Source organism: Xyrauchen texanus, chromosome 6 (assembly GCF_025860055.1).
Source record: "Xyrauchen texanus isolate HMW12.3.18 chromosome 6, RBS_HiC_50CHRs, whole genome shotgun sequence".
NCBI lineage: Eukaryota > Metazoa > Chordata > Actinopteri > Cypriniformes > Catostomidae > Xyrauchen > Xyrauchen texanus.
The window spans coordinates 44,858,567-44,884,944 of NC_068281.1; the positions used below are offsets into that span (position 1 = coordinate 44,858,567).

At 38.7% G+C, this 26,378-nt stretch overlaps 1 protein-coding gene across 3 annotated transcripts in view; it reads right to left on the minus strand.

The window, feature by feature from the left end:
• Window positions 1–9,385: 9,385 nt before the first annotated feature.
• The window catches only part of LOC127644884 (zinc finger protein 883-like), a 155,902-nt gene continuing 138,909 nt past the window's right edge, over window positions 9,386–26,378 (minus strand). For 2 of the 3 annotated variants that reach the window (XM_052128310.1, XM_052128309.1), the window contains 2 exons: window positions 21,455–21,613; window positions 9,386–11,367 (listed from right to left, as the gene is read on the minus strand). In XM_052128310.1, coding sequence (XP_051984270.1) covers window positions 10,133–11,367; window positions 21,455–21,613 — 1,394 coding nt within the window. In that variant the 3' untranslated portion in view covers window positions 9,386–10,132. The remainder of the gene's footprint in view (window positions 11,368–21,454; window positions 21,614–26,378) is intronic. The other variant, XM_052128307.1, reaches the window with a different exon arrangement.

Here is a 26,378-nt window from a genome sequence, read left to right on the forward strand (position 1 = left end):
AACTTCTGAACACAAATCCAGTGCGACTCTATTCTGACACTCTCAGTCTCACAGACGGTGATCGGTTGTTGCTTTCTCTTGATACACACTAAGCAGCGATGAGGAAAACAAACAGAAAACGGTATTTACATAATTTATTAAACTCTAAAGACCTATGACAAATATATATATATATATGTTAATTGCGAAACACAATTTTCAATTTGAAATAAAAGATTAAAAGTCCCGAAAATGTGCGTGCCCTTATTCACCGATGAGAAAAACAACACATCACAATAACCCAACAGTAAACGTTTAAACCTTGTGCTTATTAGTCGGGTTACATATATTACTTATACCGTAAAAGCACAATTAATTCATATTATTTTAAGCATTTACAGTTATCCACAACGCTAATTCCAAATCCATGATCAGTTTGGTGAACAAGCAACCAATCATCAAAGAGATAGCTTACAAGCTCCACAAAAGAAGAAAACACTATTGGATAAAACAAATGTAGACTTCTGAATTTAAATCAGAAATATTCCGATTTTAACCATCTAACGGCATACATTATTTGTATATGAGAATAATTTTATTTTTTAAATTTGTTTTCTGCGCATCGGTGCACCAGTAAAAAGGGTCCGGAGAGAACTCGCTACTCTACATCAAGGTTCCGACCAGCGTGAAAGCCAAAGATTTTCATTCATCCGAGTAATTTATTCGAATATTTATTAGAATACTCGGTTAAAAGGCATTTTAAAAAATCACTCAAACGGCACAACTTCAGTGCATATGGGTTAAAGTAGGTGACAAACATACAAAAAGCTGGGTCCAAACTAGTTTAATGATTGGCAGACAAATAATTATTAGAGAATGGAAGTCAAAAGGCGCTCCCTCATTTCAAGAATGGTTCACTGAATTGGGCAGGTTGGTGGCATTTGAAAAGATGTCATATAAACAGCTTGGCAGACTGGTCATGTATAGTAAGAAATGGGACAACTACTTGGCCTTTCTGGAGGGCTCTCAGTGAGGATCATGTGGAGAGAAACATGATTGTGTTTGAAATTGTGAATTGTATTTCTTTGTGGAATTTTCTTTTGTCCTCTTTATTTTTATAGTTTTATTTTCTGAAATATTTAATTTTTTGTTTGTTTTCTTGTTTATATTTGTTGAGGGACAGGGTGGGGTTGGGATTTAAGAGAGGAAAATTGAAATTATGGGGGATAAAAGTTGATTCTGTAGATATATATTTTGTTAATTCTGTATTATATAAATATAAGGATCAATAAGAAACAAAACAACAAAAAACAACATTTAGAGAGGTGCATTTAGCTCGCTTAACCGTGACTGTTTTTTGTGTTTCAAGCAGACACCAATCAAACTGAGAGAGCGAGAGGAGGCGGGAGAATATTGTTATTCTCTCCACTCTGTCACTTTATTCCTAATCTATAGAACACTGAATTTTTAAAACCTAAATACCAGTTGTTCCTCCTTTTTATTTTATAATCTCAGTTATTCTTCAACAGTGAGAATAGAGATTAATTATAATAATTTGTTATATTTCTAAACTGATTTTTTTCCACAAAGCATTACTAAGAGCTTCCTTCAAACTTTTCCCATCTCAAACCATCTTCAAGAAAACCTATTTCAGAACTTTCAACCCACTCCTATCATCCCCTACTTTGACCATTCAAACAACATACATATACAACTGTAGCACCTTCAAATATTTAATAAAATACAAAATTTCTCAACATTCTCTTTTCATTCAATAACACTTACTTTAGCCTTCTGTTCAAGCAGAACACTAAACTCCTCATTCCTATCTTATAGCCCCTTCCATCTTACTATTAACCTATTACCTATCTTTATTCTTTTTCTTTACTTTAAGAAAAAGAAATCTCACATGAACTACTTTCTCCCTTTCTTGCTCTTTCTCAGAAGAATGAAGTTTTATTTCTTTCAAATAAAATAACATAAATTGCCTCATAAAAATAACAGAAAAGTAAGTGAAAGTTTAGATAGAATAAAGCAGTAGTAAAGAAGCACAATGGAAATGTGGAGAATACTTGAATATAGAACACGGGAACATTGTAACATACTGGTCTCAAATTTCTGAGACTTAAAAGGTGGCCTTACAAAATTGAGAGTTCATGACAAATTTGGCGCAAACTAGCAGAAAATGAGCTTTGCGGCAAATTATCCATTGTTGCCAAATGTTTGCCGGGGGTTCACCACTACCGGTGAAGGGCTGCAAAGTTCTTGTAAACATTTGCGGTGAAAATAACAAGTGGCAAATATGCTGCAAATTTGAGGCAAGTTTTATGTAGCTTATGTAGATTTTTTGTAAGGGTGCCTATTTTAAAATAAAATATACAGCTCAACAAGTTGCTCAACCTCAGCAACACTTGCACATTTCAATATTCTAAACGAAATTTAAGTCAGAGACCTCTGGTTACAGCAAGCGACCACGGATTGGACGTCGGATTTACCGTTACACCTGAGGACTGAGAAGAAGGAGGGTTTTTTCCATCTTGATGGTGATGCTGTTGACTAATCTGAAGTTGTCAAGAATCACACTAGTAAAAATAAAGATCAGGCTTTTCGGCTTTCTTTTCTTGTCTGCTTAAATGTTTTTTGTTTACATGTTGCATAGAGAATTAATTGAAGGAAGCGGGAGAGCCAGCCGACATCCACTCAACTCAAAATTCGCCTTTCACAACACACATAATTTCAAAGCAGCTTTACAGAAGATCAGGCATTAACAGAAGATAAAACTGTAATGTCTATAATGTTGATGAATCATCATTGTGTAATTACATAAAATACGATTGTTAATCGTGTTTAAAAATAAGTAATGAATTAATAATTGTATTAATAACCCCAGTGAGCAAGCTGAAGGCGACTGTGGCAAGGAACACAAAACTCCATAAGATGTGGATTAATGGAGAAAAATAACCTAAACCAGACTCACTGTGGGGGCCAGTTCCCCTCTGGCTAACATCATGAATATAATGTAAATATTACTTATGTATAGTTAAAGTCATGGTTTAAAATTATTAAACTAAGTAAGTGTTAAGGGACAGTGTTAAACATAGATTTAGTTTGAACTGTAAGATTAATGACCAATGACTTTGAAGTCCATCCTGGATTAACTGCAGAAGTTCACATAGATGCAATTGTCGTTGTTAATTGGCTGATGAAGGTTTTTGTTGGCAATTGTGGATTACTCTACCTCTGCACAGACGAGTCTGAAAGAAATTATAATGGTTAGGAATATTAAACCATTATTATTCATGTATAACATACTTTAAGATAGAAAATACTGTATGAGAGCAGCCCTATATTGTGCTTATGAGTTGACATGGAAATGGATGACCATTCTTTAAGCAAGAGATAATATATTTTTGTTATAATCAATAATACTGCTGAAGTCCGATCATATGATAACTGCTTTGCTCAAATATATACAATACATCCCTAACAAACATTTTTCTGAGTTCATATCACATGAGAAATCTGCTAAGGTCTAATCACATGTAACTTGTTAAAGGAATGTGGCAGGACGGAGGACTGCCTCCGATCTGCCAGGGGAGGCGCGTCTGTCATCCACTAGAGGGTGGAGGAGTGGACGAGGACCAAGCTACGACATATCAGAGAACTGGTGAGTAAAGAAAATAAAAAAATCCCACTCTCTCTCCTCTCGCTCTCCCGCTGCCGCCCCGCATTGTCCTTTCCCTCTCTTTTAAAATATTATTTATATTATATTAAGTTGGTATCATCACTGTTACGGTGTGTATGTACCGTGATTTTTTTGTTATTGTTTCCCTCCCCTTGTCCCCTCCCTGATCCAGGTAGATATTGATGACCTGCCGGCAGCCACCCCAGGGAAGGGGAGTGTAGGTCATGCCAGGGGCTTCCAAGCCTGAGACAATGAGGAAAGAATGTGGCAGGGTGGATGGGGCCGGGTCATGATTCCGCACACCGGCCCCATAAGGCTGGTTAAGCCAGAGAGGGATAAGGCCAACCGGAGATGGCAGTGCATCAGAGAGAGAGTTACGGAGAGCTGTCCGACACATGTTTTTAAATTATTACCTTATTAAATTATCATTTATATTATCAAGGCGGTTCTTGCCACCTCCTTTCCCACAATACCTTTACAAGGAACTATACATAAGTATCCTATATAAGCCTGCCATGAGTGTGAGGGGGTTAGAAGACACTGGAGCTTCTCCCCTCAGCCGGATGGTATGAATAAAACTGAGGAAAAGCCTGTGCTGTGTCCTGTGTGTGTGTTTGTAAAATTTGCACTTGACAATTTGGTGACGAGGATGGGATGCTAACTCAGGTTCACCCTGTTCTATAACGACAGGTAAAGCTGTGCAGCCAGGGACTGGATCCCTGAGTCCGAGTCACACCCCAATGTAGTCTAAGGGGTTTGTGGAAATGGATACCTGTCACGTGTGGATTGTGGGGTTCCTGATATGGCATCCAGAGGACAAAATAATTATGACACGAGTGAGGACACAGTCCTGCAATAATAAAACTTGCATTAACTGATGAGCTACCAATGACGGTCCGAGACACATTGGTTGAGTGACTGTCTGGGAAAAACAAGGAAAAAGTTGACTGGCTATTGTGCAGTGTGTGATTGCTCATTGTTTAAATTGAAGCTAGAATACCTGGTAAGGATGGGTAAGTAAAAACAATAATAAAAGTAAAATAAAAAAGTATGGAGGATGTGCTAAAATTATGTGTGATGAGCATGGAGATTGGACATGTGCACAATTACAATTATGGCAAGAAAATGGGTTTCCATTAAATGGTAGTTTTAGCCTGAACCAAATAGAAAAGATTCAGTTTTAAAAGCTTACAATATGTAGATTCTAAAAATGAAAAGAAAAACAAAGAGGCCGGCCAGGGAGATGGGAGCGTTCAAGAAGCGTGTCTCGCACATATTGACCAGGTTCAGCCACAGATGGCACTCCTGGACCAACAGTGTGGACATCGTCAGCCCGTGCCGTAACCTTTGTTGCCTGGAGGGCAAGGTCGGTCGCTGAGCGCAGCCCCTGCATCACTCCCGGGGCAGAACTACCCTAGTGAAGTTCTTTCAGTGCCTTGGCTTGGTGGACTCACAGGAGAGCCATGGCATGCAGGGCAGAGGCGGCTTGTCCGGCGGCGCCATAGTATCTAGCCGTCAGGGAAGTTGTGAACTTACAGGCCTTGGACGGGAGCTTCAGGCGCCCGCGCCAGGAGGTGGCGCTACGCGATTATCGCCGAGTAATCCCTGGCCACTCGAGAGATCGGGGCCGGGCAGAGAAAGGTGCCTCCCACGAAGTCCTCAGCTCCTTGTGTACTTCGGGGAAGAAAGGCACTGTGGCGTGGCGGCGTGTGGCTGTGAGTGGCGCCGCAAGTCCAGATACCAATCGTCCAGCCGCGAGGGTTCAGGGGAGAGCGGAGGTTTACACTCTAGCCTGACGCTCACTGCGGCCCGGGAAAGCATGTCTGTCATTTCGGCGTCCACCTGTGACTGGGCGACCACACCCGAGGGGGGAAGCCCAGCGGAGGTTTCCGTGTCAGACAGGAGCTGCGCTCGAGAGCTCATCGCCTTCACGGGCACCGAATAGGAGGTCAAAATCGCCCTGGGACAAGCCGGCGCACTCATCCGAATGCCTAACTGGAGCAAACGAGCATGCCGGGGAATGGAAAGGTCTGCAGGGATTGAACTGGCAGAGGTGGTCCCCAAATCGCCCCCAGTGCTCGCTGCGCTGGCCTCATACCCGTAGGTAGAAGGACCGAGGGAGGGAGCCACTGGGATGGCTTGCTTTCTTACAAAAGTGAACCGTGACTGCAACGTTGCCATGGTCATTGCCTCGCAATGAGGACATGATGCATCTACGAAAGATATCTTGACATGGGCAGCGCCCAGGCACGAAAGACAGTGATCGTGGCCTTCAGAAGGCGAGAGGTATCGACCGCAACCAGGAATAACACACAATCGGAAAGGCATCTTTAAAAAGACGCTCCGATGTGTGCCGCTGTTTTAGAATTTACTATTTTAAGATCTGCTGAAGCACCCTGGGGCGATATCTGCAGTGCACCCATGCAGAGAGGGGAGAAAGCCTCTGTAATGCAGCATAAGGATCTAGCAGAGGTGAGGGATGGAAATCACTAGACTCAGCTTGAACCATCGACCATTCAGCTCCGATGAGAAAATCTAATGAGCGGTATGCACATCCCCTCCTTTTATACCTGTATGTCCGGGGAGGGGCATGCAAATACCATTAGCCAATTACCATTGGCCTTTTATCAAAGATCAGAGGTGTCTCGGGGTCTCAAGAGTGACCCCTAGTGTCACTACATCGACACAACATCGAGTGAGTGAAAGATAGGGAAAGCTCATTTTTGTGTGTAATATTAGCCAATTAGGTGACATGAAGTGAATCAGTCAGCCAGAGTTTACATACTGCAGTTCTTTGTGATCGCTTAATTGTATTACTACTACACTACTAAAGCTAGGAAATAGCTTTAAACGGCTTTAAGTGAACAACTTAAACATTACAGCTCATCACAGCTGAGAGAAACAGCTTAATGTGAATAATTACACAATGCGTGCTGTTTAAAATGGCGGAGGACATTGCGGTTTCTATAGTGAATCTATATAGATTTATTCCGCAAAATATGGAGAAATACCCCCGCTTGGATGCTATTTTTCCACTGTGAAAGCTGATTTTCAGAAAGCTGACAGCATCTCTGCTTGGGAGTAAGGATGAAATGGTTAACGGTATCACGGTAAACCACAATAAAATTCCCAGACGGTACGTATTACCATGTCACATTTAATTATCATTAAAACCATGCGCGATTATCGTGATTATCTTATGTCACAGAACTGGCTCCATTTATGTTAGAAGTTTACACAGAGTCATAAAATAAAGGTGACCTACTGCCAACCATTATGCAAGCCCTGATCAGTCTCATTCCTAAAAAAGATAAAGACCCAAATGAATGTAAAAATTATCATCCAATTTCCCTGATCCAGTTAGATGTAAATATATTGTCTAAAATTCTGGCTAATTGATTAAGTGGAGTAATTACATCTCTTATACATATAAACAGGATCGGGGAGTAAAGGAATACACGTAAAGGGATTACGTATTTAAAATACAAAATATAAGTAACTGTATTAGTTACAATTTAAATAATTGGTAATTAGAATAGTTACATTCAAAAAGTATTTTGATTTCTGAAGAGATTACTTTGTCTTTTATTGTCATTCGTTTAATGTAATATATAGTCCTTTCAGATGGAAAACATTTATACATAAATAATGCGATCCAAAGTGCTTTTGAACAGCGGTGAAACACTTTCTTATGATGTGCTACATTCATATGAGCAGACAGAGAAGTACGTTTGAAGTAAGTTTGGAGCAGAAGGAATAGAAATAAACCTCGTGTAAATTGTCAGCGTCACAACAAGCTAAAATGCTATTTCTAGCCATGTTACCAGGCACAATCATATTTTTTTATCAAGAAAATTAACCTTGGACCATAATTTATTTTTTCTAGTAAGACTTTTGATATTAGGGCAAAAATAAATTTTTATTGTCAAAACAATTGAAAAAAATCTACCAGTGCTGAAGAAGTAATCCAAAGTATACTGACCTTGAGTAATCTAACAGAATACGTAGTGGAATACATTTCAAAAGTAACCCTCCCAACCCTGCATATAAATCAAGTGATGTTTATTAGTGATCATAATTCTTCTGATAATATTAGACATTTCATAAATATTATGCGGTCAGTGGCGAATGATCAGACCCAGATTGATGACTTCTCACTTGACACCGAAAAGGTGTTTGATATGGTAGAATGGTATGATCTTTTTAAGATTTTGGAAATTCACAGGTTTGGGAACACTTATTTGGTGGATTAAGTTACTCTGTAAACATTTGTCAGTGGCAGTGCAAACTAATGGATTATTTTAGTCTTGGTAGGGGAGCAAGGCTGTCCTCTCTCCACTTTGCTGTTCTGTCTTGCCCTGGAACCAATAGTAGCCGCAATAAGAAAAAAGTATGATTTTCCTGGTATTGTAGTAGGAGGTGTGGTCCATAAGCTTTTACGCTACTCAGATGACATATTATTATTTGTCTCCGACCCTAGAAGATCTATGCCTAGCATCCACAGAGTTATTAATTCTTTCTCCAAATTTTCAGGATATAGGGTGAACTGGTCTAAATCGGAAGCTCTTGCTCTGACAGCATGTTGCCCTACCACAGCTTTCCAACATGGTGCCTTTCAATGGCCCAAGCAAGTCATAAGGTATTTAGGCATTTTATTTCAGGCAAATTTGAGAGATTTATTTAGTTCACTACATTTGTCTATAACTGGAAGGTTAGTGTTATAAAAATGAATTGTATACCCAAGTTCAACTATTTACTGCAGTCACTCCTTCCAGAAGTTTCTCTTTCTTATTTCAAGTTTTTATTTGAAATGGTAAATTACCTCAGTTAGATTTCAGTAATTTATCTAGACCAATTGAGAGAGGAGGTTTAGAAAAATTATTACTATGCTTTAAATCTTAGACACTTGGAAGAGAGGGATGGAGACATAGCCCATAGTCGGTGGTTCTATGCCAAGATTCAAGAATTCTGGTTAAGAGTCCAGAATTTTATCAGTTTTAGATACTCAAATTTAATTCTGCCCTAGGCTATGTATATTGGTGATGAGCGGTTATTAAAGTAGGTGACAAAAATACAAAATGCTGGGTCCAAACTAGTGTAATGATTGGCAGATAGATAATTCTTAGAGGATGGAGGTCATTTGGTGCTCCCTCATTTCAAGAATGGTTCACCGAACTGGGCAGGGTGGTAGCATTCAAAAAGATGTCATATAAACAGCTTGGCAGATTAGACACATATGGTAAGAAATGGGACAAATACATGACTTTTCTGGAACACTGTGGAGAGAAAGCTTTAAAAAAAATTATCTTTGCGTTTATACATGTATGCTCAGGCTTGGACCACGGGAATGTTTTTTGGGGTTGGGGTGGGTTTGGGAACTGTGAGGGGTATAAGGAATTAACGGGGATAATGGTTGACTCTGTGCATGTATATTTTGCTTCGTTCTGTGTTATATTTCAGAATAAACCAACATTTTTATATAAAATTAACCAGAATAAATGCACATGACTAAAAACACTTTGCTTACACTTTGAATACAACAATTGCTAGTAAATGTTAGTAAATCAGCTCATCAATAGGCTGAAGAGACAGTGGTAAATCTGCTTTGGTGTGTCTACATCGTTCTGCGTAAACACAGCAAAAGTACTAGTGTATTGAGACACAATGCCTTCATGACTGAAAAAATTATACATTTCAGAACAAGAGTGCAATTCCAATTTATTTATAAAATTTTTGTAGCATTAATAACGAGTTCATCAAAATACGGTAACATGTTGGTACATGTTATGGATTACACGTTTTCTGCCATTCAGAAAGAAAACAAATCAGGAATTTACTGTAGGCTTGGCCTTGAGTTGCTTTAATCATAATACATATTTTTGCATACATTTGACAGTCAGTACTGAAAAAAAAAAACACAAAATAAATTAAGAACTACTCGCTTGATCAAAACAAAAACATTTTTAATGCTTAGAAGCGGCACTTTGCACATAGGCAAATTAGAAGTGTTCTGTTTTCATAAATTATTATTTACTTTACACAACTGTCAAACATACAGTCAAAAAATCATACAGATTGGAAAGTTCTTGAGTAGAATACAACAAATACTGTGTCACCCATATTTGGTTTTACAAGTTGTCTTTTTGTTGCGTTTTTGCTTGTAACTTCATTAAACTTAACCAGCTTATGCTGTCTTTTTTTGTCATGCTGGGGGACTGTCTCTGGTAATAAAGTGGGCCTATCATATTTGTTGTGTTCTGCGTTTATGTGAATTGTAGTCAAATATTTGAAGGGGTGCATATCAGGCTAAGCCGTAGGTTTGACGCAGAAGTATAAATCTGCCTTCAGAACGACAATCAGCATAATGCAACAGCAATTCACCCACTTAACTGTAGTTATTACTTTTAGAGAAATTGAACTTGTTTTTTATTTAATCCCATTTACATAGCAAACAGAGGTGAACTTTGTTCACTGTGACATTCCTGGACAATTCTTTTTTCTATGAGTCTGTAGAGAGCCTGATTGGGTGAAACTCTTCCCACATGAAGTGCAGTGGAACGGCTTCTCTCCAGTATGAACTCGTTTATGTGTATTCAGGTCTCCTGAATTAGCGAAACCCTTTCCACAATGTGAGCACTTGTAAGATTTTTCTCCAGTGTGAATTCTTTTGTGACGTTTCAAGTCATAAACTCTGTAAAAAGCTTTCCCACACTCAGAGCACACATGATCTCTTACACCGGTGTGCTTTTTCTGGTGCTGTTTTAAATTGTGCAGCTGTGTAAAATGATTTCCACAAAGTGAACACATGAACGGCTTCTCAATTGGATGAATTTTCCGGTGTTTTCTTAAAACTGATGCTGAAGAAAAGTTTTCGCCGCACTGATCACAGCTATATGACTTTTCTTCAGAGTGAAAGGACAGATGAGTTTTGAAACTATGTGCATGTCTGAAACTCTTCCCACATTGATGCTTTTTTCTATGAGTCTGTAGAGAGCATGATTGGCTGAAACTCTTCCCACATGAAGTGCAGTGGTACGGCTTCTCTCCAGTATGCACTCTTTCATGTGTTTTCAGGTCTCCTGAATTAGTGAAACCCTTTCCACAATGTAAACACTTGTAAGGTTTTTCTCCAGTGTGAATTCTTTCATGACGCTCCAGGTTATAAACACTGTAAAAAGCTTTCCCACACTCAGAGCACACATGATCTCTCACACCGGTGTGTTTTCTCTGGTGCTCTTTTATATTGTGCAGCAGTGAAAAACTCTTTTCACAAAGTGAACACACGTAAAGCTTCTCAATTGGATGAATTTTCTGGTTTGTTCTTAAGAGTGACGCTGAAGAAAACGTTTCATCGCACTGATCACAGCTATATGACTTTTCTTCAGAGTGCAAGGACAGATGATTTTTGAGACTACATGCCTCTATGAAACTCTTCCCACATTGATGACATGTGTAAGGCTTTTCTCCAGTGTGAATTCTTATGTGACGCTTAAGATCTACTTTGAGCGCAACACTGTTTCCACACTGAGGGCATGTGTAAGATTTTTTGCCTTTTCTTTTTTTAGTTCTTATTTGTGAGCGTTTCTTTTCAGTCTTGGGGCTACTAAAATATTTTTCTCCAGTTATGAAATCATCAGGTTTCTGAGACTGATGTTTCTCCTCTTCATTCAGTTCCTCACTTTCCTTTTTCACTTTCATCAGCTCTAAAATGAACAAACAGTCATGAGTTAATACAAGAGGAATAACTGTGGAAAAAAGTAAATAAATGTGAACTACAAACAAATAGCACAAACAGAAATCAAAGATTAATTCAAAGATTAAAGATTAAAGATCATTAATAATGATCTTTGACCCCATTTACACCTAGCTTTAAGATGCATTTATGGTGATACAATAACATGTGGTCAGTGCTAATTACAGGTTTAAACGGGGTCTAAAACTTTTGTGGTCGGATCACAAAACCACATACGAATGTCATCAAAAACGCAGTCGGCCTTTATCCCTCTCGGAGGCTTAATTAGCCTGATAAGGCACTGGGTGTGTATAATCACGACCCGGCCCTGCCCTCCGCCCGGTCACAACCACGTTTACAAACACTTAATATAACAGCTTATTCCAGGGTTTGAGCAGAAAGTGGCTTTCTGAAACATTGTAAACAAGAACATTGACTTCCTTACGCTTGTTTAAGAAAGCGTTTTAACACACCCATGTTTCTTGGAGAACAACGTTTATTGTGGTCATGTAAATGCATACGCGCCGCCGCTTCTAACTGGTTTTTGAGGACTTTGGGACCAAGCATGTACGTAAACAGACCGGATAACAAACACCATAAGATGGCCTAACAACATGTCAACAAAGCAAAATGAATTCAACACTTCTGGGAGTAGAGTGGAAAAATCACATATACTATAAACTATACCCATTTATACACAAAAATTTTAAATATTGATTGTCCCTCATGTTCAGGTGCATGTGCTAGTAAAATGGGGGAATCCTGGAGTTTTACATAAGAGGGAAACACCACTATTGCAGCACAAATCAGATAAAGGTTGCAATAGAAAATGAAGAAAACAAACATAGCAACAACTCTGGAGTATCTGTAAATAAAGCGAAGCAATGGAGAATAAAATAGCCTCAAAGTCTTCCTCAGTTCCCATGTTTGTTATTTACACAAAGTTGTGGGACAATTGGGTTACTGAGAAGAAAGCTGCTTACTGAACGAGCAACATGTATGCAGGAGTAAAGAGAAAGCTGCGAACACAACTACATTTACATTTATTCATTTGGCAGACGCTTTTATCCAAAGCGACTTACAAAAGAGGAAAACATATGCGAAACGTCTTAAGGAGGCATTTGTATGAAAAGTGCCATACTGCAAAGTTTCACTAGCATCAGAATAGCATTCAAAACAGATTTAAGTGCCACAAGAATTGTAAATTTATTTTAGTGACTGGTTAAGGGCTCTTGGAAAAGATGTGTTTTTAGCCGTTTTTTGAAGACAGAGAGTGAGTCAGCTTCATAGATGGAGTTGGGAAGGGCATTCCACAAACGTGGTAATGGCGGGAGTGTAGATCTACATAAATTATTTTAGGTATGCTGGAGCAGACCCAGTGACTGTTCTGTATGCTAGCATCAGAGCCTTGATTTAATACGTGCAACTAAATCTATACACCGATTTCGAGCCTTAAGCAGCTTTCCATGTCCATATAAACATAGTCAATGAGTTTAACTTAGTTGTAACTTTGAATCATCTATTAATCATTGGCTGATGCTTGGAAAGGTCAGCAGTAACAGAGTCAATGTTGAAATTGTTTGAACTTTTAGAATATCATTAAAATGCTTAAATGCTAAAGATAGCGCGTCACTCCATTGATCTCAATGTCTTCAAGATAACGCTGATTCCACAGTCATGTGGAAATCTCTTAGTGATTCACACCAGATATCCCAAGAATATACTGAACTAAAACTGCTTTGTAAAGAGGAATGGTACAAAATCCCCAAAAGTCCACATACTTTTTTCAGCCTGCACAATGTAAATTTACACAGCGAGTTCAATAAAGATATGAAAACATAACATTGTTTATGTTTTTAAATACAACGTTCATTGTTGTGACTTGATTGAAGATCAAATCAAATTTCATTTTCCAGAAATCCAAGGGTTCGCATATTTTTTCCTGCAATTGTATGTAGGGCCGCAACAACGAATCAATAAAATCGATATTTATCGATAATGGAAATCATAAACAACGAATTTAATTACTGATTAGTTGCATATGTGCGGTGTTAGTGATGTCACATAACAGCTCAGTGAAAAATGTGTTGCATGAGAACTTATTTGAAAAAGAACAAACAAGTTAAAGCCGAAAAAACATGACCCAAGTTGCCCAGCACATGAGAGCACTTTATAAACACCTCAAAGAAGATCATAATAACCACACAGTTTAATGTGGAGCTGATGCTGCATCAGGTACATTGACAAAGTGCTTGTGCTGTTTGATGCACTTAAAGATTTGTTTCTCTCCAGCGCATCACTTACATCTTACTGTAAGTTTCTATGTTTTATAATGTATGCATGTCACGAATTAAAAATCTGGTGCGTATTACTGGCACGAGTCTCTGTTGAACTTCACGGAGCACGTGAGTGCACACATTCATGACAATCATACCGATCGCAATGGAGAAAGGGAGCGCAATCACTTTGATTAAACTTGTGCAACATCATGCCTCGATTTCAGTTTCAATGTAATCAATCGTGCAGCTTACATGGATGTTACACTGATGTCTCGAAGGTCCAACTGCGTCGGTTTTCAAAGGGTTTCAGACATAACATTTTGTTTTTAACAGATTAATATATCTATTATTTCAATCGGGTTAATTCTGAGGCCATCAGACGATAATCGGCGCTTCAGCTCTGCTTTGGCACTTTTAATATTCCATTCCAACTCCACAAGTTCTTGGGCTTTGGATTTTTGGATGAATTAGGCATACTGTATGATCTGACCCCTAAGAACCAACTCAAGTGCCTCCCAAGCCATGCTTGTCCAGGAGGACAAGTTGGTCTCAATTTAAACATTCATTTCAGCCTTTAACATCAGGAAATCAGGATTTTGCAAAAGGGATACATTAACCTGAGCCCAAAATTCAAAAAATTCGACTCTGTGCCAGAATATGATATTCAAATCTAAATTCATATTATATTCATATAACACACACCTGAACTGTATATACCATATTGAAGGGAATAAAATAATGATTATTTAAGGCTAATCATCCTTTATCAATAGGATTTCACACAGCAATTTTTTATAAAAGCCACCATACTTAATCAGACAACTGCAATTTCAAACATTTTAATTACAAGCTAGAGGGAAACTTAGAGTGTATGAAATATACATAAATTTGTGGGCATAGTAGAATAGCAGACAGATTAGAAATATAATCTATTGTTTACATTTTACATAACCACTCCTCAAATACTCCTTTTGAGCACCTGTAATAATAAATTGAGATTGCATCTGAAATTGAAGGACACAAACACTAAAATATACATTTTATGTGTTCAATAAAACACACACTTTATTTAATTTTAACATTAGAATTACACACGAATTACACAGCAAACATACAAAATCAAACTTTCAAACTTTCCACAGTAAATATATCTTTAATAAAGAGTGCAGGAACAGAATATATATAAATTCATAAATACTCAACAACTGCAATACATGTGGAGAGAAGAGAGGGAGAAAAGAGTGGAGGATGCCAGTAAACATAGCCCAACCTAGGCCTCATCATGAAACTGGTCACACTCATCTGAGTGTCAAGACTGAAAACAGTTCCTATCGTGAACCAATCAAAGTCTTTTGCCATTACATTCTGGCGTGTAACAAGCTACTTTAGTTTTATTTTCAGTCCTTCTTTTCCAAAAGCATAGCCAACATCTCTTAGAGGACTCTTCAAATTTAGGGACATGGGCTGCATGGAGTGATGCAAAGGAGGGACTACAGGCTTTAGTGTATGCAAAAGGAAACTTGTGTAAATATTGATACCTCCCAGCTGACGAGACAGATTTTCTCTGAAATCTTTCTGGGTTAAGTTCACTGGTCTACGCTCATACCCTGGAGCCACATGAATGTGTTGCCATTCCTTATATAAAACTATTGACAACGGCAATGTCTATGAAGGCAATGTCTATAAAGTGAAAAAAAAAAGCCAACGGGTTTTTTGTAGGATGTCATAAGATTTTATAATTTGGTCTAACCTATCAACACCACTCATGTTTTTGTTATAATTGCTGATGACAATGGGCTGGAGGGGTACTTCGTTTGTCCAGTCGGCATCATTTTTTACAAACCTAGTCATTTTGGTTGCACCATTCGCATAGTGGAAATTGGAGAGGCATGTCACTGCATGCTTGTCCTTCCACTAAATTACAAGTATACTCAATCCTACACCACCTCATATCCCAATGAGCTGTCTAGCGTTCCCATCTTTTGATGTCTATAAATTCTGCAGGAAACGGTTTACAATAAACCCTGCATGTCCCACTGGCATTAGTTCCCAATTCTAACAACTTAACCATAAGAGCTGGGGATGTGGAAAAGTTGTAAAACCAAAAATTGTGGCTCTAGTTTTGAATGGCTGCAGTAACGATTCTTTGAAACTACTTTTGTGGCCAAGTCAGTGACACACCAATCATGACTACGTGTGTAAACATTAAAGTCGAGAGTATACCCAGAGTCTGATGTTGCAATTACCCATCATTTAAAACCCCACCGAGTAGGCTTGCCCATCCTGACTGAGCTTTAGACTTGACCATACATTCATCTATTGTGAGATTTTGGTTAGGCTGAAAGAGCTGCATTTTTTTTGAGGTGGTCCATAAGATAACGCATCTTCCAAAGGCAATCCTGATTATCATCTGTGGTAGGTTCTACAACATGTAGAGCTGCTAAAAGAACCTTGAAGAGGTCATGCGACATAAATCCCCTCGCCCACGAGCCCTGAAGTGACTTGGTTCCCCAATGACAATGGGAATCAGGGAGAATTGAAAACTGGGGGGTCACATCCATCCAAGCTCCTTGGTAGCCGGAATATGACGGACAGTTTAAGATGAGCTCCCACCCCTAATGGTTTGCAAAGCTGCATATCTCAGCAACTACCGCCTGAGTTAAAAACAGCATGAAAAAGTCAATTTCTCGCAATATCATATTGGAGGTTGACCACACAGCCTGGCGCATGCTACCTAAGTCAATATCGAATAGATGCTAGGCTTAAATGGGAGAGGTTTTGGTGCCTCTGAATCGATGTCAGAGTACGAGGGATAAGAAACAGAGTCAGGGAACCATTTATGCTTTTTAGCTGACTTGGGACCTGTGTGAGAATGGGTAGCCATTCCCCAAATAATAAGAGTAACAGTGTTGTGTTACTGTGAGTATCAGTCATATGAGAAATAGAAACAAATAATACATACATATTCTTATATACCCAGTTGATATGGTCTTGGATGGGGGTTAGGTTCCATCTCATCCTCCATCACCTCGTGGTCTGGATCTTCCTGCAGTAGTTCCTGGTCCAGCAGATCTTCCTCCTGTGTGCTCATACCCTCATGCCACATCCTTATCTGCTATGATCCTAAGCTCATTTGCAGCCTCCTCTTGAGGGTGCTGAGCAGGGAGCCATAGTCTCTATCCATCTCTACAACAGAAAAAAGTACACAATTGGTAGCAAGCATTGTGTTCTTCAAAAATCTGTACACTGAATAGTCTAACCAGAATGTCCAACTGCAGACAGCCCTCTCACACTTTCCTTGTGAACAAGAAGCAAAACAAAATCTAAAATCATGTATATGTGATGGATGGGTAAGTCTATCTGCTAAATTATAGAAAGATATCAACCATTATTTTTTTACATGGGAAAATCAACAAGCTAGATAACTTATCTAACTAGCAAGCCAGTTTCCAAGCAGGTCTGAACGGCATTAAAAAAGTAAAAAAATAAATCTGCCTCACATTACTTTAGGCAGATTTTTCACAAGTGACAAAATTGGCAAAAAAGTTATTGATATTTAGTTAAAAATGTATATAGTATTGCTAGCTAATGTTTATTTAGCATAGAGGCTAGTTGCCTGTCCGATGAACATAGAGAACACCGGCGGTCATGTAATTTTTTCCAGAAATAACTAGTGTTACTCCTACAATTAAATGCTTCATAACTAAAACGTTTTGACTTTCAATAGACAATATTGACAACACATGTTAAATAACTTGTCTTACCTCGAAAGATCGCCTCAGTTTTCAATTTGAAGCAGTAAGTCCAACGCTGGAGGTAATCACATGGGGTATCCTCTCTGGCTCCGCCAAGGCAAATGGAGGATGACGATACATTTATTATTCACGCTCATTAACCCTTTAACCAATCATATGTGCTTTTAGCTTATATTGTCATGAGTATCTGGCAGTTTTAAGAAATAATATCGGTGATTGGACGGCAAAAATATTGAGACAGGAACCATGGGAATAATTGGTCCCAAATTTGAACGCTCCGGCTGGTAAGGGTCAAAGCACCAACTATATAATTTCCTTTTTTCCATATGTGGTGACACATCTAAACTCACCACAAGTTTATATGCAAATTTTGTGAGACAGAATTACAAAACAGAATAAACACAAATAACGTGTAGATTCATTCACAAAACTGTTACAAAGGTGTGTTCCTCCACAAAACAAACTCCAGCTGCTAGTGGAACCAGTGCAAAAAATTTATAAAATTACATAAAAAAAAAAACTTTTCCTCAGGCAGTCAAACGAACGTTCAGTGAGCCAGCTATTCATGAGTGCAACAGATGATCTAATCCTTCCAATGTCCTGCAAAAAATACTCCACAAAACAAACTCCAGCCAATAGGAGGCATAATCACAAAGAATGAGCAAATTCATCCACAACTGTCCAGAAGGAACTTCAGCCACTAGGCGGAACAAGCACGAAAAGAAACAAGAAAGGTACCCAGCTTCCTTGGATGGTCTAAGCTCACTTGGGGGCCACATGAGAAACAGCAAACTACATACTCACCCCATTGTCTCTATGAAAGACTTGTTGTGGACATGTAAATATTTTGCAGCCATCCTTAGTATCTATTCGCAATTTTGCCGGAAACATCAGTGCAAAAGCGATCTTCTGTTGATTACATTCCTTGAATCAATAATTTTTCTCTCTTGTCGAATTCGCAAAGTCTGGGAACCAGAAAATGCTGTGATTCTTCCAAGAAAGCTTTCCTTTACACATCGCCTTGTGTAACACGAGATCTTTATCGGATGATCTCAGAAATTGGGCCATAATTGATCAGGGCCTGTATCCCTCTGCGGATCTGTGAGCCGGGACCCTGTGAGCTCGCTCGATTTCCAGCTTATGGCCTATTATGTCGAGCAGACTCGGGAAGAGCTTGTCTAGGAATTTCACCATATCTCTGTCTTCCTCATGCTCAGGAATTCCAACAATCTGGATGCTGTTTTGTCCTCCAAATCCTCCAGTTTTTCCCCAAACGTGTTCCAAATCTACTTTGGTCGCTAGCGGGATAGCAGCCAATTCCCTCTACAGTGACTTCAGATAATCGATCCGTTTCTCAACATCCGACATTCTCATAAACCCACTCAGAGAATTTTGCCTCCATGGAAGTAATCGATCAACGTATTACCGCAAGATCCTCCAAGTCCACCACAACTTTCGCCAGTATTACAGACATGCTCAACAGTTGCCGATTAATTTCACCCACCGCACCATCCAAACCGAGTCCCTGGTCTGCAGGCCTATCTGGGGTATCAGCTTGAGCACGAAAGTGTCTTTTAATATCACCAGTGCCCGGTTGCATAAAGCACCTTAAGTGTAATTTGCCCTTAAGTTCGCCCTTATGTTTCCCTTAAACCTAAGGGTGTTGCAGAAAAAAACCCTTAAGTGTTACTTAAGTTTTTTTTTACTGAAACATCATACACCCTTAGAATTACCCTTAGGTGTCTATCTTTTACTTAAGTAATCCCTTAAAAACCGTTAAGTGTTGCATAAAGCCCCTTAACTGTCATTTTCCTAAGTACAGTTTAAGGTTAGGAAAACTTTACCTTAAGAGTAACGCAGACAAAAATAAGACGACATGGCTGAATTTATGGAACCAGCTGAAGATCATTATGTGCCAAGAAGAATTTTTAGGGATAGGGAGAACCCTTTGGACCATCTTAGCGATGAAAAACTGCTTCGAGAATATCTATTTGATCGCCGCGGAATTTATGAAATTGCTGACAAACTGGAAGGCGACCTTGACCATGACCCACTCACTACCCTCTGTGCTTCAGTTTCTTATAGTACTTCGGTTCTTTGCAACTGGGAGTTTCCAGTCTGTAGTGGGAAATGTTTTCCACGTTCATAAGTCGTCCATCAGTAGAGTTATTCAGGGGCCCTTTGCCGTCATTTAAGCCAAACTGTGACATTTCCATCTCGTGTTGAACTGGATGTCATTCAAACCTCTTTTTTTCGGAAAGCGGGGTTTCCTCGAATAAGTGTTGTAATTGACGGCACACGTCACAATTCAGGCGCCCCGCACGCACGAAGATCAGTATGTGAACAGAAAAAATTACCATTCTGTTAATGTGCAGTTAGTGTGTGACCATCTGTGCAGAATAAGAAATGTTGTTGCATCGTGGCCAGGGAGTACACATGACTCTAGGATTTTGGCAGAGAGCAAGATCGGGAGAGATTTTGAAGCTGGAATGAATGCGGTGGTCTTCTGCTAGGGAACAGTGGTTACCCCTGCCGACCATGGCTCATGACGCCCTTCATGAATTGCCTTAACACTACACAGGCATGTATTTAATAATGTTACAGACAACTTAGATGTACAAATCATTTCAACTTGATATTAAACTGACTTGAAAAAAAAAGTAATCTTTACTAACTTTAAAAAAGTTGAAGTTGAAAAATATTTTAACGTAAAAACATATATGTTGTCTAACTTATTGATCTTTTTTGTGTATTAAAATGTATAAAAATGTATTGTGACTTGTTGATAATTATGGTTATTCTTTGCTCCAGTAGGAAAGATACAACAATGCGTTGACACACACAAGGTCTATAGTTGAGAGGACGATCGGACAGCTTAAACGGAAATTTCACTGTCTCCACAGCGAACTGCGTGTTAAGCCTCCAAGGGCTTGCAAAATTATTGTCGCCTGCGTTGTTCTTTTTAACATGTCCAAAATGTATTCTGCCTTCGAAGAGGAAGATGACCTCGAAGAAGAGGGTCATGAAGCAGAAGAGGCTCATGAAGCAAATCTTCTGCAACAAGATTTCCAACAGGCTGGATTTGTTGTCAGAGATGCCATCGTAAATGCATTCTTTAATTAGTAGGCCTAGTATGACCAATAGTTGTAGTAGAAGGCTAATATTTAAAAAAAAAAAAATTATTAGCAGCAGTAATAATATTAATATTAAAATGTATTATTAGCCTATTACAATAATTATTATTAATGTAAATGATACAGTATGTATAGTAGGCAAGCAGTTGCAATTTAAAGTAATGTAATTTATAGGCTAGTGCTATTTAGTATTAATATTATATATGAATGTATTAGCTATATTGTATTTTGCTATTACCCCAAGGATTTTGAATTCTTTGACATGTTGACTTCTTAAAACAGTTATGTAGCAGGGCATATCGAATCTCACCGGTTTCTGCTAAACAAATAATTAAAAGCTAGCAAAGTGCGCAGAGCTTGTCGTTCACACGTCCGACCAACGTCCGAATAATTTTTTATAAAACTATTTTGGAGCCACGGGACTCCAAAATAATTAAAGATAAATTGATTATCAAAATAATTGTTAGTTGTAGCCCTAATTATATGCTCATGTCATCTTTAATGTCATCTCTCTCTTTTTTTTTTTTTACATTCATTCATTCATTCTTAAACACTGGCCCTGCTTCATTAAATCGGTAATTTAAATATAGGAGAACCCTAATGAAATATTTGGTTACACAGCCTCTGTGGATAACATTTGTAATGTATTGTATTTGCAGAAGAAAAAGTTTGGATCAGCAGGTCAATGGCATTTCAGTTTTTCATTGTGAGAAGCTCATCGTTCACTGCAAACGTCATTAGAGTTGTTATTTTTTCTAAATGTATATAGTTTAATGTTTTACAGCTCCAATCATTTTATAACAACCACCATATCTGGTGAACTACCTGAAAGTTTGTTACCTTAATGTTCCTCAGTAGTCATTAAAGAAAAGTCAAGAATGGACACCAACCTCTTTGTTCCTCAGTATCTTCATTCTTCAGTCTGAATGGTTCTGAAATACTGATGTCTTCTCTCTCCTCTTTCAACTCCTCTTTAATAAACTCCATCTGATCTGGAGCACTTAAGCAGGTTCCAGAAGGTATTTGGTGTTGGTTTTGCTTTGTTAAACCTGTAAAACAGAATTTACAACTTAATTAAAACAGTTAATCATGATTAGTCTCAGGATTTTTCAAGGTAATGCATTCTGATTCTCTTTAATATAAAGAGGCCAGTCAGATGTCAGTCGCAGAAGTGCAAATTTTGGGATATTGCAAAAAATACCTGGAATGGTATCGGCTCCGATGAGCCCGATCCAAATCCAATACTGTGTTAGTCATGTTCGTTACTGTCAAGCTCTAAAACTTACATAAAAGAACAATAAAAACACCATTAAAGCAGTTCATATGACTCGCACACTTTATTCAAAGCCACTTGAAGACGTGCGACAGCTCTGTGAATCACAAAAGGCTGTGTTTAATAAGTAAATATTTAGTACGCACAGCACCGGCGTGGTGAATGGTGCTGCTCTGCTGACAAAGTCACGCACAGGGGAGGCAAAAATAAAACACTAGTTTCTTTTCTACTGAAGACTTGAAGACTGGAGTTACTGTTAATTTTGCTGGTAAATTATCCAGTATAGCAGTTAATAATAAAGTGTTCCTCAATAAGCTATACATTTATATTGAAATAATGTGTAGTTAGATGTTTGTGTTTCTTTACATATTAAAGAGTACTCCCAATTAGTTCCACACAATAATGTAAAGATATTCTAAAATGATTATGCAAAAAAACAACACTTGTTCGGCTTGTGATTTCCCATATCGGAATTGGATCGGAAGAGAAAGTGGTATCCCTACTATGAAAACACGAAGATGCAAATAAAATCTCCAAAATGTGCATTAAACAAAGTTCTTTACGAGGTTTTAGCTTCTTTAGCTTGGCTTTGTTTTACACATCCTCCGTATGCTGCAATATGCTGGTCCCCATAGTTACAACATTTAATGGGGACATCTTTGCCACACTGACTATATCCATGGCAGCCTCCAAATCTTGCACACCTTTCTTTTCCTTTGCATTGATTAGCACTGTGCCCTTGGTGTTAGCACTTAAAGCACATCAAATCTGGTGGAATGTATTCCCTAGCCTGGTAGCAAAAGAAGCCAAACATGATTCTGCTTGGTATATCATCTTCAAATTCAATCATTACAGATAACGTCTCTAATCTTTCAATATTTATTTATTTATTTTCTACATAGCATTTTGGCATCAACAACCTTTCAGAATATTCCGGGTTCAATACAAGCTAAGCTCAGTCCACAGCAATTGTGGCAAAATGTTGATTAACACAAAAAATAATTTAGACTTGTTCCTCCTTTTCTTTAAAATAAATAAATAAATCTTGGTTCCAGTGAGGCACTACAATGGAAGTGAATGGGAGCCCATTTTTGAACGTTAATATACTTGCTGTTTCAAAAGTTCTCACAAATTAAAAATAATATGTGCATTAACATTTTAGTATGATAAAATCGATTTAGAGACTTGTATGTGTAAAGTTATAACCAATTTTACAAATGTGTTGCCATGACGACATAACACTATAACCCCTTTAACTTTCTTTTGATTTAGAGTTTGAAGCTTGTTGAGCTTTGTTTACAGCATGTATCAGTATTCGTTTATTGGTCAAATATTTAGCAAATTGAACCTCCATTACCTCTTACTCCATTGTCTTTCCTACTGTAATGAGATTAAAGTGCTCCTCAAATGTAATAATGACTCTGAATTCAGTTGTTATTCCTTTAACTCTTTTAGTAGCGTCATCAGACCCTTCTCCTGAACTATCGCGGTCATCCATTCTTCCCTGCTCCCACTTTTCGTCATCAAATACAATACCTGAAGACATGACATGTACATTCGCGATTTAGTTGTTGCAACTCACCGACGGAAATCTTTACTTTGATTTGATGTATTTCTCCGTTCCTTCTTTTCCTACAAATCTCTAGCGCCGCCGTGTTTCCGTGACGTCATAAAACGTCGTGGAAAACGCTTAAAGGTATAGTTCACCCCAAAATAGAAATATTCTCTCATCATTAACCGTCACTCATGCCATCCCAGATGTGTATGACTTTTTTATTATGCTGAACACAAATGACGATTTTTATAGACGATATTAGACTATTTTTTTAGAAGAGTATCTCAGATCTGTATGTCCATACAATGCAAGTGGATGGTGATCAGAACTCAGAAGGTCCAAAAATCATGTAAAGGTATCATAAAGTAATCCACACGACTCCAGTGGTAAAATCCATGTCTTCAGAAGCAGAGAAAGAGGTACATTTTTTAACCACCATGTTTTTTAAGGGCCATTCACCACCAGTGCACTGTTAAATGGTTGTTGGAGGGGACGGGGATGGGGACGGGTGCACGCTAATTATGTTTAAATTACACATTTATTAGGTATCAAACTTTAAAAAGTGTGTCACTGAACACAAAATAAAAAGTAAACCCTTTATAAATATCACAAAATACCCCAAATAACATATAAATACCAAATATTTTGCATGCATGGGTTTAGAGTTTCTGTCTGTTATTGCACTTCACAGCCAATATAGCCGTGAGTAACATGTACACATCAATGGCTAAACATATTTCAGATTCTGTTAATATTGCTAATCTCCAATATTCAATATGACTAAATATCACTAATCAGCTGGACAATATATAGTTCAGTCCAACCTTTTCTGAATGCTTTTCAACTGTCATATGCTTGTCATGTCTAATTCTCAAGTTCCCGATTAGGCACTGGTGCTGCATGTTCAGCTCCTCCAGTACTTTCACCGTTCGATTTTGAAATAGTCAGGCTTTCCCCAGGTGCAGGCTTCACGCGGTTTGTGTGTATCCACTGTGGTTGCAGATCTGTCAGTACCCCTGTCCTGGTTACCGCCAGAACTGTTGTTGGACCCAGATACTTGTGCTCACGAGCTTCGTTGGTTTCAGACACTTTACTAGGACCTGTTGGTTTGGAACAGGCTTTTCTTTGGGCATAAGGAGAGAAAAAAGTAACATCACCATTTATTCTATTCAATGTTTTGACAAGGGAATCCACATAATCAGCTACTACCTCCAAATCACCTGTGGACAAAGAGCATGCGTGGCCTTTGACCCAAGGGGTCGGGAAAGGCCTACCCATTAGTATTTAAAATGGAGATAGTCTTGTTATTGTTATTTTGTGCACACGCTAAGCCCACGTCTAGAATTAAGAACACTGTTTTTCTCACATTTGCAATACAATCCAATCCATTGATCATCTGTATCACCTTTTCTTTTGAAATATGTGATATGCCATGATTATGTCTGAACAACAGCACTATTGCTGATGTTGGTAGTGGGGTGGTGTGGCGTAATGGGTAAGACACATGTCTTTGGTGTGAGAGACCCGGGTTTGAATCCATTGTGAGACACCAATGTGTCCCTGAGCAAGACACTTCACCCCTAGTTGCTCCAGAGGTGTGCAACCTCTGACATATATAGCAATTGTAAGTTGCTTTGGATAAAAGCGTCAGCTAAATGAATAAATGTAAATGGTAGTGCCAATCGTTTTTGTATTGTCTGTTAGTAGTCCCCTATCATCTGATACCTCATTGGCTGCCCAATGCTCTAAATCGTGTGCTGTTGGGTTTGCTTGCAACATTTTTATGTCTAGATCATTGGTACGATGCCCACTTTGGTATCCAATTCACCTATTTGTGGGCTATGAATTACTTCTTTTGCTGCCCACTTTGCCATTTCATCAGCAAGCATGTTGCCCTTTGCTTCTTCTGAGTCACCAGTGGTATGTCCTGCCACTTTGATTACTTCTAATTTGGAAGGCAGCTGTGCTCTTTTAAACAAATCAGCTACCACATTGTGATGTGATACTGGTTTTCCATCCAAAGTTTTATAATTTTTGTTCAGCAGTTCAGCAGCTTGTGCTGATTATTATGGTAACAAGTATGCTTCAATAATTAGCTCTGTAATTGCATAACCACACCAGTACACATTGTCATTTGGTTTATAGCATGAGCCATCTACATACCAGTGGTGGTACTCTTGCAAAGCGGATGCAGAAACATTCGGTCTGCATGCAGTGGAAACCTGTATTCTCTCCATATAATCACGTGAGTCATGCTCGAAAGTTCCCTGAACCAAAATAGATGTTAAAATAGCTTCATAACCAGACCGTCTTTGTGCAGTCGTGTTGTGTTGAAATATTGTGCATAATGACACCTACTGTAACTGGTGAGTTGTGTGCACAGTCAGAGGATGTGAAAGCACAACTCGTTCTGCATCCTGTACCATCATTACTGTTGCAGCCACTGCTCGCAGACAACCAGGGAAGCCCTTTGCAACCTAATCCAGAGTTTTAGATAAATATGTCACCGGGCAGTAAGGACCCCTGTGCTCCTGGGCAAGGAATTCAGCAGCAGTCCCCCCAGCCTCATGCACGTACAGATGGAAAGGTTCTTCAGATGTTTAAATGCCAAGTCCAAAAATCATCATTGTTCTGTTTGCAAAATTGTCTTGATTCGATCTGCAGACATGTGTACAGTCCCCTTTGTTTGCACATGTTCAAGGTATTCAACCTTTTGTTTGACCCACAGAAGCTTTAATTAACAATCAATGCTTTTCTGCAATCCACTGATGTTTCAGCAGTAACTATGATGTTGTTGGCATACTGCAACAGGCATTTGTCAGGTGGCTGTTTCACATCCTGTAATGTACAGTGTACAACAGCTGAGAAGACAGCCGGCGAATATCTGTACCCTTGTGGCAATCTCGTTTATGTATATTGTTGGCCCCTTTAGGTGAATGCGAACAGTGGCTGAGTCACAGGCGAAAAAGGTACAATGAAAATGGCA